This window comes from Zeugodacus cucurbitae, chromosome 6, assembly GCF_028554725.1.
Source record: "Zeugodacus cucurbitae isolate PBARC_wt_2022May chromosome 6, idZeuCucr1.2, whole genome shotgun sequence".
NCBI classification, from domain to species: Eukaryota; Metazoa; Arthropoda; class Insecta; order Diptera; family Tephritidae; genus Zeugodacus; species Zeugodacus cucurbitae.
In genome coordinates, this window is record NC_071671.1 from 45,191,974 (window position 1) to 45,210,776 (window position 18,803).

The 18,803-nt window shown below is 37.7% G+C and overlaps 1 protein-coding gene across 1 annotated transcript; it reads left to right on the forward strand.

The window, feature by feature from the left end:
- The first annotated feature begins 16,653 nt into the window (after positions 1-16,653).
- Positions 16,654-17,977, forward strand: LOC105209918 (homeobox protein E60). The gene is made up of 3 exons (XM_054233481.1): positions 16,654-16,708; positions 16,879-17,033; positions 17,644-17,977. The coding sequence occupies exons 1-3, from the start codon at positions 16,654-16,656 to the stop codon at positions 17,953-17,955; spliced, it is 522 nt and encodes a 173-aa protein (XP_054089456.1). The 3' UTR covers positions 17,956-17,977.
- Positions 17,978-18,803: the final 826 nt, after the last annotated feature.

The following is an 18,803-nucleotide window of genomic DNA, read 5'->3' on the forward strand; positions in this document are numbered from 1 at the left end:
ATTTGTGGGCATAATTTATGCCACATTACCACAAAACCATTTGCATTCTAGTGTCTTAGTCATATGTCAACAACAATTCAAATTCAAATATTTTGACATTTGATGTCTTCGGCAACTTTTCCCAGCAATTATGCCGCGCAACTAATACAACAACTTTCTCAGGCCAATTGATATATAGGCAAATGAAGAATGCATAACAATTAGACGCGGTGATGAAAAAGAAAAAATAATGGCAGTTGAATATTATTTTAATTGCATTGATTGAATGTCCAACTGACTGAGTGGCATTCAGCAATTTCGCTGGGCAAGTGCAGGCATAGTAAAGATGACATCAATGATAATCATTGCTGGTAATGAACATCACATACCGAACGCGCAACAACAACATATGAACGATTGATCGACGAACGAGTCGATCGTCGAAACTGTATGTGTTCGTATGTAGGCCTATAAGAAGATATTATAAAATTGCGAATAGAAAGAAGAATTTCGAAAAAAGTGGAGGTTAATCATCTCTCAAATGTAATTTTACTCAACAACTATTTTAACTTTTAAAATTTATAGGATTTTATTATTCTCCAATATATATATTTTATTTACAAATGCATCCAATTAATATAAAATTAAATAACTATAAACTAAAATATCGCCGAAATGTATTATTTCTTAATCCAAACTTAATCGTCCATTCTTAACCGCTTTCCGCCAAACTTCCTCGCCATTTTGGTCTTCACATCCAATTCACGTTCCAAATCTTCACCGTCGTCGTAATTAATCTCTTCCACATCGAAATCTAAACGCCTACGCTTCACCCGCTTTTCGTGCGCTAACGGTGATCCTCTGTAGGGTATTAACATGAGTGGAACTTTCTGTTCGCTCTTCTTCGGTGTTGCCACCTTTTCAACGTGATCATCTGTGGACACCTGAATTGTTTCGTTCGCCTGATCAGTGGTTATGTAAGGTGTGCTGCATATTAATGATATTTCCCCGAATTGCATGCCGAAGAACCCATCTAATTCGTTCAAAATTTCGTTTTCTTCGTACATATTGTTCATGTTCCCGACTTTAGACTTCTATGATAACAAGAATTTACTCAATTTAGCTTTTTGCTCTTGCTCACGCTGCTTACAAGTTGTAACTGACTTCTATCAAAGTTATTTGTCCCTTTTATACATATAATGAGACATTGAGACTTTATATTCCATATATCTACCTGTTCTCCCTGACACCCTTTTAGGTACATGGATATTTAATGTCTGGGGTAGTGGGTTTTTTCGGTAATAGTCCTTGGATACCTGGGTACGGCATTATGAACCAATATGGTTTTGGTGATTCTTATTCGGAGAAAAATTGAAGTCAATAAAATTACCTAAGTTCGATACCCTTGAAAACGTACACAGTATTTTCTCTTTGTCGTCATCCTGGTCCTGGTCATTTTTTTGAACAAACCTTGTACTTGATAGAACTATTATCTCAAAACAAGTAAGGGGGCTAAGTCGGGGATAACGGAACATTTTATACTCGCGCAATTTATTAATTCAATTTTATTAATATAACAAACAATTTGACCCACATATTCGTCATATATTGTTTAAAGTCCATTGCAAGTTCGAATCCGTATATGGGAGCTAGGTGAAGATATGACCGGATTTCACCCATTATTAAAAGAAAAATATTCACACCACTGAATTTCTTCAAAATATCTATCTATGAAAGAACTTATCTATATTTTCGGTAAAAAATTTATTAGAAGCACTTAGGTCCTCATAGTCGATATATGGGGTCTGAAAAACTTATGTTCCGATTTCGGCAATTTTTAGATTAGAAAGGCTTAATGCAGTAATAACACTATTAATGCAGTATCTGTGCAAAGTTCTGTTCCGTTATATTTACTAGTTCTTACTATATATATTGCAAAGTTAACGATTCAAATCGACTTTAAAGTCGATAAGGTTTTTGACCCATAAGTGGGTGGAACCACACGCATTTAAAATTGTGTACCACATTTTACTCATAGCTTTATTTATGGCACTTTTTGTCGTTTCGGTTTTTGCCATTTTGTGGGCGCGGCCGATTTCGCTTCACGAAAGCAACCTTTCTATGGTGCCAAGAAACACGTGCAACTAGTTTCATCAAGATATCTCAATTTTTCAGACTTCCGGATTTGAACTCCATTCGTCACCCTGATCACTTTGGTATATAAAACTCCATATCTAACTCTTTTAGTTGTAGTTGTTACAAACAACCGTTATGTGAACAAAACTATTATACTCTGTGCAACATGCAGCGAGAATATAAAAATATTCCTATATAATCTGAGGTTCATCAAAGCATTTTAAAAATTTTACTTATTATAAAATTTTTTAAAACAGAAAGAAGAGTTTCGAAAAAAGTGGAGGTTAATCATCTCTCAAATGTAATTTTACTCAACAACTATTTTAACTTTTAAAATTTATAGGATTTTATTATTCTCCAAAATATATATTTTATCTACAAATGCATCCAATTAATATAAAATTAAATAACTATAAACTAAAATATTGCCGAAATGTATTATTTCTTAATCCAAACTTAATCGTCCATTCTTAACCGCTTTCCGCCAAACTTCCTCGCCATTTTGGTCTTCACATCCACTTCACGTTCCAAATCTTCACCGTCGTCGTAATTAATCTCTTCCACATCGAAATCTAAACGCATACGCTTCACCCGCTTTTCGTGCGCTAACGGTGATCCTCTGTAGGGTATTAACATGAGTGGAACTTTCTGTTCGCTCTTCTTCGGTGTTGCCACCTTTTCAACGTGATCATCTGTGGACACCTGTATTGTTTCGTTCGCCTGATCAGTGGTTATGTAAGGTGTGCTGCATATTAATGATATTTCCCCGAATTGCATGCCGAAGAACCCATCTAATTCGTTCAAAATTTCGTTTTCTTCGTACATATTGTTCATGTTCCCGACTTTAGACTTCTATGATAACAAGAATTTACTCAATTTAGCTTTTTGCTCTTGCTCACGCTGCTTACAAGTTGTAACTGACTTCTATCAAAGTTATTTGTCCCTTTTATACATATAATGAGACATTGAGACATTATATTCCATATATCTACCTGTTCTCCCTGACACCCTTTTAGGTACATGGATATTTAATATCTGGGGTAGTGGGTTTTTTCGGTAATAGTCCTTGGATACCTGGGTGCGGCATTATGAACCAATATGGTTTTGGTGATTCTTATTCGGAGAAAAATTGAAGTCAATAAAATTACCTAAGTTCGATACCCTTGAAAACGTACACAGTATTTTCTCTTTGTCGTATATAACATTAAAAAACGATATTTACATTTTATACTCTCGCAATTTTTTTATTAAATTTTATTAATATAACAAACAATTTAACCCACTTATTCGTATTCGTCATATATTGTTTAAAGTCCATTGCAAGTTCGAATCCGTATATGGGAGCTAGGTGAAGATATGACCCGATTTCACCCATTTTTGGCACGTAGACATATTATTAAAAGAAAAATATTCACTCCACTGAATTTCTTCAAAATAGTAGGTGGAACCACCTTTCCTATGGTGCCAAGAAACACGTGCAACAAGTTTCATCAAAATATCTAAATTTTTCAGACTTCCGGATTTGAACTCCACTCGTCACCCTGATCACTTTGGTATATAAAACTCCATAGCTAACTCTTTTAGTTGTAGTTGTTACAATCAACCGTTATGTGAACAAAACTATTATACTCTGTGCAACATGCAGCGAGAATAGAGAAATATTCCTATATAATCTTAGGTTCATCAAAGCATTTTAAAATTTTTACTTACTGATATTTACGTTTCGCATATTTTGGCATAAGGGTTTTTGGTACATTTTTACTATTTTACAATTTTACTGTTCAATTTCTCTTTGATTAACAAATGCCAATTGTCCACACAAAAATTCTTTTTCATTTAAATAAATGCAAAATGCGCAATTATTGCACCGTTGATGAAGCTTCGGTGCAACTTCGCTAACTGACAGCAAATTGTTGTTGTTCATAATTATTGTTATTACATTATTGTTGTTGTTGTTGTCGTCATTGCTGCCGCAAGAAGTACGTGATCGCAATGTTGTTGCGCTTATTTTCGTTGCGCACTTTTGCTGTTTATTGTAGTTGTTGCAAAAACATTTTATTTTTTACTTGTTGCTTTTCAGTTTGTACCACGCGTAGCAACACCATTTTAATTGCTTCATCATTTGTTGCAATGCATATGCTTTGTGCATATATAATTATGCATACTATTACTATAATCAAAGCGGCACGTCTCTTGTGGCTGAGGCAAAGTGGCAGCAATGCAAATTATATGCCCACTCAAGTGGTGGAATGTGGAAAGGTGGACATTTAGTGGCTATAGGGAGTTTGATAGACGATTTTCGAATTAAAACGCTGTTCCCGAACAGTGTCGATATTTACTTTAGAACCATATTTATGGAAAGGTTCTCCAGAATTCCTAATAATGATTTACTCATCTACTAATCGATTTTGGAGATAGAAGAATAATCACAAAGAAATTCAAGTTTCATAAGGTCACTGTCTTGTGGCGGCGCACGCCTACAAGATGGGACTAATAGATCGCGAAGATTGTAGGAAGTGTCAAGAGCAAAGTAACAAAGAAACAATGGAGCATCTCTTGTGTGATTCTCCTGCATTATCAAGGCAATCGCTTAAGCATTTGGGGGCTTCACATTACGATAATCTGGATGAGATTTCGTTACTGAAACCACATAACCTTTTGAAATTCGCAGGAAATCTAAAACATAATTACTCCTCCGTAACGGCACTCCATCTGGTATCGAAAAGGACAACAACTGATCCATGTGTCGCTTTTTGGGCCTATCGGATTGACCTAAGCTTCATAACGCGGACGAAGAAATTAACATCAGGTTCGATAACCTGAGGCCAGCCGTCCTTATAATTTTATTATAGATCTATTTAGATTATTCAAATAGCTTCACGACAGAAAATCCGACTTCATCAAGATATTATTTGGTATATGAGGAGAAAAGCAAAAGTCCATAAAAAGATTCGTAATGATAATGAGTCAAAGTTAATAGTTTTATGTATTTTAAATTTATTTATGTATTTTAAAAAATAATTACGTTATGTATACAGATAGCTACAATAAAATTTCTAATTTATAAATATTTACTTCTAATTTTTTAATCTACAACTCTGTCGTATTCTCCAACCGAAGTCGCTTTGCATTATATTTCCTTTTCGGAATAATAAACACTGTATTCGATTCATCTTCGGTATCACTCTCTTCAGCATTAAAATCTATGCACCTACGCTTTGGTCGTCTATCATGTGCTAGCGGGGACCCTACGTATGGTATCAACATGAGAGGTAATGCCTTTTCGATCAGCTTTGGTGTTTCCTTCGCTTCTGTCTTTATGGCTACTTTTTCGCCAACTATTTTAGGTGTTTCCTCATCGAGCTTCTCATCTTCAATTCTCACAAAGGGTGTTAGATTGAGTGTTATTGCTTTATCGGTCTGCTTTGGTGTCTTCTTAATACTAGCTGCATTTCTGTCAATTATTTTCGTTGTTTCATCCCCACGTTTTTCATATTCAGAGTCCTCAAAAGGTGTCAACAAGGGTAATGCTTGTTCGATGAGCTTTGGTGTTTCTTTCGACTCAGTCTTTTCAGTGCTATTTACATCCGTTAGTTTTTTGCCAACTAGTTTTGGAGTTGTCTGCTTGTGTTTCTCATTTCTTTCACAAGTGGACACTGATTTTCGGTACATAACTCCCGACTCTTCGAACTCTTGGTTGAAGAACATGTCGATTTCCTGTAGCATTTCATTGCACTTGTTGATGTCGGACATTTTCACGATTTTGAAAGGAATTTTAATACTGATTTGATGAAATATTAATATTTTGCTGGAGTTTTAACTTTTAGATGCTTTTTCTCTGCTGATCGCGTTGTTTACTCTCTGCTTACAAACTGAGTCTGATGTCAACGATAGTTGCGCACGCCTTTTATAGCTATCATATTCAGTATACCTAGGCTGACTAAGTACCTTAATCACCTATATTCCTCTACCTGTATAAGCTCTATATACTTAGGTAGAATAATCTAGTAGGGGTCGCAGAAACCGGGCAGGTAAGAAGTTGTGCACTTTTTACGAGATTATCATTTTTGACTTCTAAATATATCTAGAAACTACGAAAATGTTGGTATTTAAAAAACTCCGACTAATATCTCTAGATCAAGCAGCTGCCCACTCTACCCACTCAGTTGATTAAGCCTGATGATAGATAGACAATAGTATATGAGAACTTCGATGAAGAATAATAATGCCTTTTTGGGAAACCGATTTCCGTCCTGAGATCCAATATGCAAGCAAGTCGAAAATCAGACTTTTGCGTTTTTTGTTAATTATTCTATTGGGCTCCTTAAAACGAAATTAAAGTCGAAAGATCTAGAAGTTTTCGGGCGAAATAAAACTCAGTGGGTAGGGATATGTCAAAATTATACAGCCAAATTTCAACAACTGAAAGCAGACTAGAGACGAAGTAATTTTTTTGATTAAGCGGCTATTAACCAGACAAAGATATAGATATTTCCAGATTTCCTATACAATATCGATATCAGACTATCGGACTTATGTACACCCATTGTCAGCAATTATAGCATTCCATTTATCTAACTTTTTTCGATAATCAAACTCTTCAAGTATCTTTCTATTACCTAAGTATGTACTCACCTATTTATGGCAACCATTAAGTCATTACACCCATTCACTATCAATATAAATCTCCTGTCAATTGTAATACGTGAGCAAAAAGCGCACGAGCAAGTCTGAAAGATACACATGTTTGTATGTAATACGTACAGTAGCCGCGCTCCTAGTCATCACTGATCAATTTAAGATCATGATGATCGCCTTTTTTGGGCTGCAACAACAGATCATTTGTGATCGTTTTATGGTTGTTGCATAATAAAAGGAAGAAATCAATATCGATTGCTCTCTTAGTACATCAATATTACCTAAATCTGCTGAAACATACTAGCGCTTAATTGGAGCGCGAAGCAGCACACGCAAACAAACCCGCTCCAACCGTTTGTCCTCCTGCCTTGTGCTGCAAGCTTGGCGCAACGGCGCACCTTTCTATACGAGGCGGCAGTCAACTGCACTCCCAAATGACACAGACATGATCGCGCACGAGCACATATGGTCATCGCAAGCTGAAACTACTGAGACTGGCTGCTATTTGCTCGTTGCAAACTCTTGCCCCAACGGATCGTCTTGTGGAGAAGCAAAGAAATATGCCGAACTGTAAAAGCTGCAAGTCGCCACAAACCCGTAGTGGCGACAGCAGCTGTGTCGCCTGTGTGGTCTGGCGTGTTGAGATCTTTATGAGTGCGATCACTGTCATCGGCCGACTTGGAGTGACATATACACTTAAACAGTTGTTCAACGACTTAGTGAGCGCTTTTTGGACGAATTGCGTTTGACTATGGATTACGCGTTGGCACACAATCACACACAGTATTCGGACTGGACTGGATATTAGTAGAGTTATACAAACGAGGTCGTCTGTTGATCGGTCTATTTGGTATATCTGTCGGCTGTTACTAATTGTTGCATGCGGCTGAAATGAAATTGTCTTATTGCTTTGCGCTGTATGGCAGCCGCACCACATACGGTTTAAGCTAATCACTCTTACCATATAAAGACCATACGGTAGCCAACGAGATTACGCGATTATGCGAGCTTAAGTAGTACTTCGAGGATGAATACTTTATTATTTTTAGAGTGACAGGAGAGATAGAGAAAGTGAATATTTGTGGAAAGTTATGTTTCGAAGAGAATGTTTCTGGCTGATTTTCTCAAGCCTACCCGTTCGGAGCACCAATTAAAACCGATTTCTTCCACTCGTCTTTCCAATGAGAATGAAGTCTTATCACGACCCGCTAATACTTCGGGGGTTTAAGTAATTTGCAGGCATGTATGGATGTCATAACTCAAGTATGCGGTCCACTTATGTAACTGATCAACTTTTTCTACTAATTTGATTGTTGATTGTCGAGTACTTTTGAGTAATAGTGCCGCAGTTAAAACCTTAAGTGAGGCAATAATTTCGTATGAACATGTCATAGAGGTATCTCAGATTTCTAGACATCCTTAAAGTTTCTCAGTTGTTTTACATTTATCCGATTTGAGATGTATTTGGTTTGGAAACTTAGTTCTAAGGTAGATTATGAAGAATAACCTCACTTTCCAGGTCGTTCATAATATCTAATCTTTCCGGAAATAAATTATGTACCCTTTCTGAGGAGCTTCATAAAATGGAAAAGCAGGCTAAATAATAAATAGTTTTTAAAAACCTTCCATAGCAGTGAGTTTTTCAAGGGATGGTTGATCTCAACAGTTTCCCGGATAAGGGGAAAATAAGAGTCTGGATCCAACCTTTTTAGTTAATATATAATTCAGCTGAGTCGTATAAAACCCAATAGACTTTACTGAAGCCATATTTTGTCAACCTACTATATCTATTGGATAAAGGCATCGAGGCATCCGATGGCGAATCCGTAGAGGTCGGATATTATAATTTTGAACTTAGTGACAATTTCATCGACTGTTGTTTAAACAATTTCGGCCTTAAGATCCAACCTAGGATTAGCACTCAAATCAAGTGTCACTTTGGAAGAAGAATGCCAACGACCATTAGGTGAAATGACGTGGATCAATTGTCCCACAATTGAAATTACTTGGCAAAAATTTTGGAATTAATTGAAAGTTACTCACATGTAATTATTTGAATAAGCGGCAACTAGTAAAACGAAGAAGAAACTTCCGAGCTGTGACGGATTGAGTCCATATCTTTTAGGCGGTTATAGGTTCAGGCAACAAGAATATAGATACGTATGTTTCCAATGCATGTTGAACTACAGAAACCCCTCTTACTAATAAACGACCCAAGAATCTAAAAGCAAGAACTTCTTAGAGCCACTACTTTTTTATTATATATATATATTTTCTACGAGAAAACATATTATTTCATAAGAAATCTTAATTGGTTGCTCTAATCTCTCAACTTACCTCCTATGTAACTAGGCGTCTTCAATTATACCAATTTCCTTTTACATTTCTTTTTCGCCGTTTGCTTTCGCTCAACAATGTGTATTGCTCTATTTTTTTAATTTTCTCACTTTCTTGTATTTTCTCGCCGGGGTCAAAGTTCGCAACGTTAGCCCCATCCACCTGCCGCAGTCTTGGAAACGATTTAAATCTCTTCGCCTGTCAACACGAAGGCGCGAGTGTGAAATTTAAAACGTGATAACGCCATTGTTCCGGAGGGTAGGGCGTCAGTGACGGCCGAACATCTGTTAGCTGGTGTTAATGGGTGGTGGTGTGCGTAGATTGTGGCTGGTGCGCGTGAACACGTGTTCATTGCACTATCCTTTTTGGCATGCCGCACACTTTTTGATTTAATTTCGCTTCTTTAAAACTTGTGGACGCTCAGATATACTCTAATTTATTTGTTGTTGTTGTAATTTGATTTGTTGTTTATTGTCTCTGTTCTTGTTGTTGGCTGGCGCTGCTGCTTTGGCGACAAAATTGATTTGTTCAATTTTTCCAACGATTAAACTCGCTTAAATTTACATTAGTAACGGTACATTTACTTTGAAGGTTGCAGCACCACTACAAGCCAATATTCCTTCCTCGTCTTCGCTCCGCTCGGATTGCTCGTATCAGTCAAATCGTCGAACTGGCGTTCTCACTGCGTCACCCGGAATTCCATTGTTATTGTTGTACGGTGCGGAAGCCGTGTAATTTCGGCATTTTTGCACGTCTACTCGCTGTCTTCCTGATTTTTAAGGTTTGCGCAAGTTCGTCGAAGATGCGGGGGCGGGTGTCCTTTGGAAATGAAAAGTTTGTGATAAGTTTAACTGACTTCGCTCGGTGAAAATGTTTTTATTGTTGCCGCCGATGCGCTGTGGAATTTAATCAATTTTCGCCTTTTATTGATTGGCACATTGCCTTTAATGTTTGTCTTATTTGTCTTTTTGCTTAATTTAAATCGATATTTTAAACTGTATTTAATTTGTGTTTTCTTCTCTCTTTCATTGCAGGACGAAGTAAGTACAACTATGAGGTTATGGTTGAAAGATAAACAAATTCTTAAATTATATTAATAAGGGTATAGTTACAGGTAAGTGTTTGTATATTACTGTTATTGTTTACTATTACCTATTTATGAACAGCATGGAGACTTTCTGGTAGTAAATTAATAATTGTAATAATATAGGATGACCCATATTTGATACGAAACTTTAAACATCTTAAGTTTGGAATCTTATATATTGTAATTAAAATTAAGACAATCTCTCATTCGAAATTAAAGGATAATTCATTCGGAAGGCCCAATTCTAAATTACACTGTTTTCACTAATACCGATATCACGAGGTTATATATCTCGAGGAATTATACAAATAATGCTGTTTTCAGATCTTTGAATCGTAGCTGCTAGCCTGAGGTCGAAACGTCTTGGAATGCTCAGCTTCGATGAAACTGGCAAATTGCCTAGAATTGACATTATCCGACTCAAGAAGTTTTTAACAGAGCGCTTTGCTGAATCATAAGGGTATTTCTGATCCATTAGGTGTTTATTGGCATCACAAAGGACAGCGCTCAAAACAGTCCAAGAGAAATCTTCCTAACCTAACATAGCTGGGTCCCTCACATTATCTCTTTGCCGTTTTTAAAGCCGCTTTCGACAGTACAAAAATGAGTTGCCTCTATACCGCTATATCTGAACTTGATATCAGTGCAAAACTAATACGGCTGTGTAAGCTGACGTTGAGCAACACCAAAAGCTCCGTTAGGATCGGGAAGGACCTCTCCAAGCCGTTCGATACCAAACAAGGTTTCATACAGGATGACTCACTATCGTATGACTTCTTTAACCTTATGTTGAAAAAAAATAGAAGCTGTAGAGCTAAATAGAGAATGTACAATCTTCTACAGGAGCGTACAGCTACTGGCGTATGTCGATGATATCGATATCATGGGAAACAACACTCGCGCCGTTAGTTCTGCTTGTTCCAGACTGTTGGTGAAGGAGGACAAGACGAAATATCTCCTGTCATAAAACAAACAGTCCGCGCATTCGGGTCTCGGCACCCTCGTCACTGTTGACAGTCATAACTTTGAAGTCGTAGATAATTTCGTCTATCTGAGAACCAGAGTTAACAGCAATAACAATTTCAGCCTCGATATCCAACGCAGAATCACTCTTGACAACAGGTGCTACTATGGACTATGTAGGCAATTAATAAGTAAAGCCCTCTCTCGACGAAGAAAAACTAAACTCTACAAGTCCTCATCATTCATGGTGCAGAAGCGTGGACGATGTCAACATCCGATGAGACGGCACTATGAGTTTTCGAGAGAAAGGTTTTGCGGAAGATGTATGGTTCTTAAACAATGGCAACGGCGATTACCATAGACGATGGATGGATGATGATGATGACGACGATATTGACATAGTTCAGCGAATAAAAAGACAGCGGCTAAGCTACCCGCTGGTGTTAGGCTACGAAGAGGGAGACCTCCACTCCGATGGAAGGAAGAATGAATGGCGTGCTGTTGTGGACTCGGTTATAACCGCGTAAGCGGTGTCTTCGCCAGTCAAGAAGAAGTACAATCTTGCAGTCCGGTTGTAATGTTCTTGAAGGTATTGACTATAGACTTTGCGGTATATTACAATATTTAAACATATAGAAGGAAGGTTGTTAGACATTCATATCAGCGTTTTAACGTTGGATGCAGCGGATATAACGCCTCTAGCCGATAGGTTAAATACCAAAGGCGTTTCAGACAATTTGTTGCGCTTTGAATTGAGCAACAAACTCGAAGTGAGAACTTTCCATAGGCTTTAAATTAATGGTGATTTATTTCATTCCATGGTTTATAATCGAACGGTGGTCGGTAAGAAACCTTATTGGCAAAGTAAGTTTCGTATTATTCCATATGAAACTTTGAAAATAGCTAAAATCGATCCACTTGTCCTTAACGATCTGTTTAGATTTTAAACCTTTTAAATTTCAAATGTGTTTATGGAGATTTAATTTTATATTCAAAACAAAAAGTTCAAATTAAGCTCCTAACTGCAGAAAGATTCTTATAAGATATGTCAATTTCACAAAACCTGAAACTCGAATTCATGTTAGTGTTAAATATAATTAAGAACCGTTAGTTTCAAACTGGCATTTTAATATAGCAAATAATTTATTAAATCGCAAAGTTGCTCCAATAATTATTGATTTCAAGCGGAATACAATCGAGTTAGTATTTAATTTAACTACTACACCTTCAACAAAAGTTTTATCTGACAGTTGGACTTTTCCAATTTTATTTAACCCGTGCCTCATACCCGAAGAAAGATGTTTTCCCTTTAATTAACAGTTAAATGTTGACAAGCATAGCGAACGAGCGCGACAAAAGTGTTGACAAAGGACACCAGTGACAGAGAGAAAGGAGTGAGACAGAAAGCACCCCTTCGAAAGAAAATTAACAAAGTATGCCGAAGAATATGCAAAGTATACAGATAACACCAGGCGAATTCCGGTTTTGCCAAAGTGAAGTAATAAAATTTTATTGCGCCGCAATGGATTGCCGGATTGCTGCCGAACATCTGAGTGGGCGAAGAGTGACAGGCAGAGAGTCTTCAACGGCTTTCAGCGCAAATACAGAAATAATTGAGCCACAAGAATTTAAATTTGCTCGAGAAAGTTGTGTGATTATATATGTACAGACATATGTTTGTGTGTTTGAATCCTTTAGACCGCCTTTAATTATTTTTTATGACATTTGCCAACATTGCCATATTAAAATGTTGACACTTAATTTCATTTTCACCACTGCACTCACACACTTACCGCCGCTAATTGCTTTCTCGTGGCAAATGTCCAATGTCGAATGAGCTTGGCGAACAAATGGCGAGCTTGTTGAAGTGAAAGTTACTCCTTTATTTGAATAGTTTTGCGAAAATGAAGCAATTTCGACAGCCACTAATGGGCATTTCTGGTTTGTGAACTTTTCAACTGGCCGCCGCCGAGTCGAGCGAAATGCAAATGTAGCATGAAATGGTTAGTAATTATTTCGAGCTATTGGAGTGAGTGGTTTACAAACATAAATATACGTTCGAAGAAACTACCACTCTGCCCACAGGTCCACAATAGTTTTGCTACCCCCTTCCACTCTACGCCCTGTCACAACACACTTGGCCACCGGCAGCAGGACACACACTCCGAAAAACCGCGACTTGAACGTCTTGTCGTGCTTCCGAGTTATTAATAACGACAAGAGCGAGGACGCTAAGGCGAATATTTCAGTGAAATTAAGAAATATTTGCGGCCACCACAAAACTACTTAATATATCATCGTCTTGGACTTACATAATAACGCCATTCACATATTAAAATGTATAAATCATTTGTGAAATATATTAAATGACCCGAAATACTTACAAGTTGTTCAAGAAATACTACAGAATTTCTGTAATTTATTTGCGTATTTAGATATATTTGTTTTTTAAGGGGTATATGGTCACAAAAGTGTTGTATTTCACTTTGGAGTTATATATCTTTACCTTAACTGCTTCAGCATTTCGCTTTCATCATATATTCGAATCTAGTGTGAGAGAAAATAGACCGAATTAATGTATGACTGTATGACTATCGTGTGCAAGCCATGTAATATTTGACTGATTTTCGTCTACCCTACTCATATTTCTCTATACAGTCCGAGAACACTCAACAGTTTAAGTAAAGATATTGTAACAACTTAAACATTGGATTTCTATATCGGATGTAGCATTTGGGGAACTTAGTTTCTTCTCTTTCCGATCGCTTAGCAAAATAAGCAGAGTTAGTCCGATAGAAACGTTAGATTTCGGTTGACTTGAGGGTTGACAAAAGAGACGTCCAGTTATTTTAAGGTGTGCGTGACCACATAAATTCAGGCTAATGCTAATGTCCTAGTGAATGTATCTTCTCTAGCTAGACATTAAATTATTATTATTGTAAACGTTTTCGGCGTAAGATTTAACTCTTGAACTATGACCCATTTCAGAAATATAATAATATATAAGTATCAAAGCAAACAAACTATCAGGCCAGACTCTTAGATATGAAAAATCCGCGGAAGATATGTGTATGTCCATTGATCCAGGAGCTTTGATCGCTTTTCGAATAGTACAACATATCATTTGAAGCTGTGGTAGTTTGAAAACTTTTCTATGATTTTGTCAACAGGGTTGCCACTTGTATGTATGTGATTGGCGTTGCAACCGTTTAGCCGGTTATAGCCGAATCGACGATAGTGCGCCACCTCTCTCTCTCCTTCGCAGTTCGGCGCCAGTTGGAGATCCCAAGTGTAACCAGGTCGCTCTCCACCTGGTCCCTCCAACGGAGTGGAGGCCTTCCCCTTCCTCGGCTTCCTCCGGCGGGTACTGCATCGAAAACTTTCAGGGCTGGAGTGTTTTCGTCCATTCGGACAACATGACCTAGCCAGCGTAGCCGCTGTTTTTTTATTCGCTGAACTATGTCAATGTCGTCGTATAACTCGTACAGCTCATCGTTCCATCGTCTGCGGTATTCGCCGTTGCCAATGTTCTGAGGACCATAAATCTTGCGCAAAATTTTCCTCTCGAAAACTCCTAGTGTCGTCTCATCTGATGTTGACATCGTCCAAGCTTCTGCACCGTAAAGCAGGACGGGAATGATAAGCGACTTGTAGAGCTTGATTTTGGTTCGTCGAGAGAGGACTTTACTGTTCAATCGCCTACTCAGTCCAAAGTAGCACCTGTTGGCAAGAGTTATTCTGCGCTGGATTTCGAGGCTGACATTGTTCGTGTTGTTGATGCTGGTTCCCAGGTATACGAAATTATCTATGACCTCGAAGTTATGACTGTCAACAGTGACGTGGGAGCCAAGACGCGAATACGCCGACTGTTTGCTTGATGACAGGAGATATTTCGTCTTGTCCTCATTAACTACCAAACCCATACGCTTCGCTTCTTTATCTAGTCTGGAAAAAGCAGAACAAACGGCGCGGTTGTTGCTTCCGATGATATCAATATCATCGGCGTACGCCAGGAGCTGTACACTCTTGTAGAAGATTGTACCTTCTCTGTTTAGCTCTGCAGCTCTTATAATTCTTTCCAGCATCAGGTAAAAGAAGTCGCACGATAGTGAGTCACCTTGTCTGAAACCTCGTTTGGTATCGAACGGCTCGGAGAGGCCCTTCCCAATCATGACGGAGCTTTTGGTGTTGCTCAACGTTAGCGTGTTGCCACTTAGGTAAATAAAAATAAATGGGACCTTCAGAGGTCTTCACCTCTTCACCTAAGGCTTATAAATCTATTTACGATAATAACTCTTTTGGAAGTGCTGTTTTCAATACAGAATTATCATATTATATAGTTATATCTATACAAGTTATCGATAATTAAATTGTAGTACAAATATACAGGAAGTTAAAACTGGGACGGTCCGTATCAAAATGAACAAAACATGATTTCAAACATTTTTAGACTCTTTTACTAAGAAACCAATGATATCCCTTGTTTTTGTTTTGAGTCACTTGAAAATCGCAAGAATGATATTAAGAATAATAACCAAGAGAGCAGCATGGCTACTTCAGCAGATGTTTGGTCGAATTTCCCCGCAAAATAGTTAAACGAGCCTAGATCTTATTCGAATGTGTTTTAAGGTGGCTCAAAACTAGGCAAGTTCAATTGAGGGGCATCTATGGTTTATGGTATCATATAATGTGAGTGAAGGAACCTGAAAAGGTTTCCATTGGTTGCATATGTATTCATCCTTCACAGAATTTCATATCTAGAACAGTGAAATCTTCTATAGGACTAACTTCGAAATGAATAATTAAAGCACTTCAAACTAAACACTCTTCCTTCACATTTTAAATTAGCTTTAATTGCCCTAAGTCAGTTCATTTCAACTTCGACACAAAGTGCCAAATTGTCGTCATCGTTTTTGATTGCTTTCCAAGTGGGCGGGCAGCAATGACTTCGCGAATACGCGGTCAGAGTTCAACCAAAGCTGTGCTGACGTGCAGAAAACAGAAGTAAAATTTAATTATTTAAAAGGAAAATTAAGTAAAACACAACGAAAGACAACTTGAACTTTGGACTATTTAACATTTGAATTAATTGCGACGGCAGCAGCGGTATCTAGTTGTGGGAGACTCGGGGAGGTGTGGCTGTTATTTGGCCGCAATTTCGAGCGCTTTGCCGAATTACAATTCATCGGTGCCGTGTAATTTTTAGCTCCTCATAAATCTTGGCGGTAAGTTCGTGCGTGGATAGCACGGAAATTTATGCAGACTCGCTGCGCAATGTGGTTGGGCTTAAAGCCGGCTTCAGGCAAGAGAGTGGGGGATGGAGTTCGTCGCAGCTAGTGTCCGAAAATGTAGGCATAGCGTAACGTTTGCGTCCAGTCATTGTGGCGCAATTACGCGCATCTATTTTATTTCGGGCAAATGGAATTTTTATGTTCCGGTTGGGCTTACAAACACAAGTAATATAAGTATAGATGGGTGCATACAACCCTTAGACACACGTACCATTTAGTAGAATGTTGATAATGCACAATTACTTACTACTGCTCCGTAGCACCTCAGAGTTCGGCTGTTAGTCCTGCTCAATTAAATGCGCTTTGGAAGCGTACGCATGAGTCCACATGTGTAAATAAGTATGTGTGGACGTCACCTATAATGGTGGTCATGCTTAACTCCACATTTTCACACCTCTTCTCCTTTGTCCTCACCTACTTAATGCTCTCTCTTTTCTGTACTTGCAGGTCCGCGTACACGTAAGCCGAAGAAGTTGCCCGGAGAGAAGGGTGTCAGTAGCGGTGCATCAAATGGCAGCGGAAGCGGCGGTGGTGGTGCTGCCACCGCAGAGGATAAACGACCGCGTACGGCGTTCAGTGGCTCGCAATTGGCGCGCTTGAAGGTGAGTTATTGCTGCGCAATGAAATTTAATTTCTACCAGAAGCAGAGGCAATGAATTGAAAAATATCTAGACGTAGGTACATATATACATATAATATATATTGTAGAGGAGCACATATATGCGCTATTTATTATCTTAAAAGAAAGGCAGTTTATAAACTAGTGGTAGAAGTAGGAGAAGGAATTGCACTTTTTGTTAAATAAAATTTAAGTACTTTCATCTTGTTTGTAATTTAAATCAATATTTCCAATACTTGTAGATTATTACTTTTAAGTCCAAGTTCTTCCCCATAGATTATATGGATATTTATAATCGGATGATCGTTTATTCTTTATAAATGTCCGATACTCATCTTTAAAAATATTATACTCGAAAACATCTCCGAATGCGACCGGCACTAGATTCTATGGAGGGATTAATGTAGGGATTAACTGAAAATTGTTCAATACCAAATTGATCCAGGAATAAATAATTAAGCAAATAATATCAGGGATTATTTTCAGTAGTACTGTAATTACGTTCATTGGGGACTTTTTTTCATCTAACTTTCTATTACTTATTAATTGCTTTTTAACTCTCTCCTCTTTTCTTTTCTCCCCTCGCAAAACAGCATGAGTTCACCGAGAATCGGTATTTAACCGAGAAACGACGTCAACAACTCAGCTCCGAACTGGGACTAAATGAGGCGCAGATAAAAATTTGGTTTCAAAACAAACGTGCCAAACTGAAAAAGTCGAGCGGCACTAAGAACCCCTTAGCGCTGCAACTAATGGCGCAAGGCCTGTACAATCACTCGACGGTGCCACTGACGCGTGAAGAAGAAGAATTGCAAGAGCTGCAGGAGCGCGAAAATGCAGCGGCCGCCGCAGCAGCAGAGGCAAGAAATGGTGGCTCAACAACAGCAACTACCGTGTCCACGTAGGTGCTTACGGCTCACTGAGGTAACTGAATTTGGCAACAACGAAGTAATACTATCTCTGTAAATTATTATATGATAATTAATTTATTAACAAATACTAGCAAAAATATGTATACGACTGTAAATTATATGTACAAAATAATTAGAATTTATTTATTATATTTAACTGTATGAGCAATGTGGAGCGATTACGGGATGAGCGATGAGTAGTCGAAAATTATAGATGTTATGTTTGAAGGAGATCGAAGATAAGATACTGTGTTGAGATGTGTTCCTTCGTAAATTAATTGCATAAAAAAATTAGCTTGAGTGAGTAGAATAGCCTTCCAGCACCTTATTTACTCTTCTCTTGTCAAAATTCAATAAAATAAAATTTATGATCATTTGATATATTTTATGAAATTATTTTCTATCATCACTTCTTATAATTATCCTCCTAAGCGGTTAAGTAGGGGTTAAGTTCTTAGGTAGGCTCTCTGGATCTCTGAAGTTCTCTTACTCTTCAAAGGTCCTTTACACTTTATAGAAATATTCTTAAATGGTAGATGACATGAAAACCTTAAATATTAACATTATTAATTTGTAGTTGTAAAAATTCCATTGACTAGATAAATAAGTCTAAATTCTCCAAAGAATACTTTTCGACACCATGCGCGTAAACCACTTTTTGCGTTTATGCTGTACTTAAGTTTAATTTTTAACGAAACTTTTTGCTCCAAACTAAAAAACTTTCTCCTTGGACCCAGTGTTTCCTAAAGCGGTGCTGGACTATTCAGAGGTTTGTAAACTTTAAGAAGTGGTTTCATGGACTAACACTGTTCTGTTGATAAATATATCCAATATCTTCTTCT

Bases quoted from the DNA above. Each gene is read 5' to 3' on its own strand.
- LOC105209918 (XM_054233481.1), top strand. From the start codon at position 16,654: ATGTTGATAATGCACAATTACTTACTACTGCTCCGTAGCACCTCAGAG. The intron at 16,709-16,878 runs GTTAGTCCTGCT...CTGTACTTGCAG, and splicing joins TAGCACCTCAGAGTTCGGCT to GTCCGCGTACACGTAAGCCG. The intron at 17,034-17,643 runs GTGAGTTATTGC...CTCGCAAAACAG, and splicing joins CGCAATTGGCGCGCTTGAAG to CATGAGTTCACCGAGAATCG.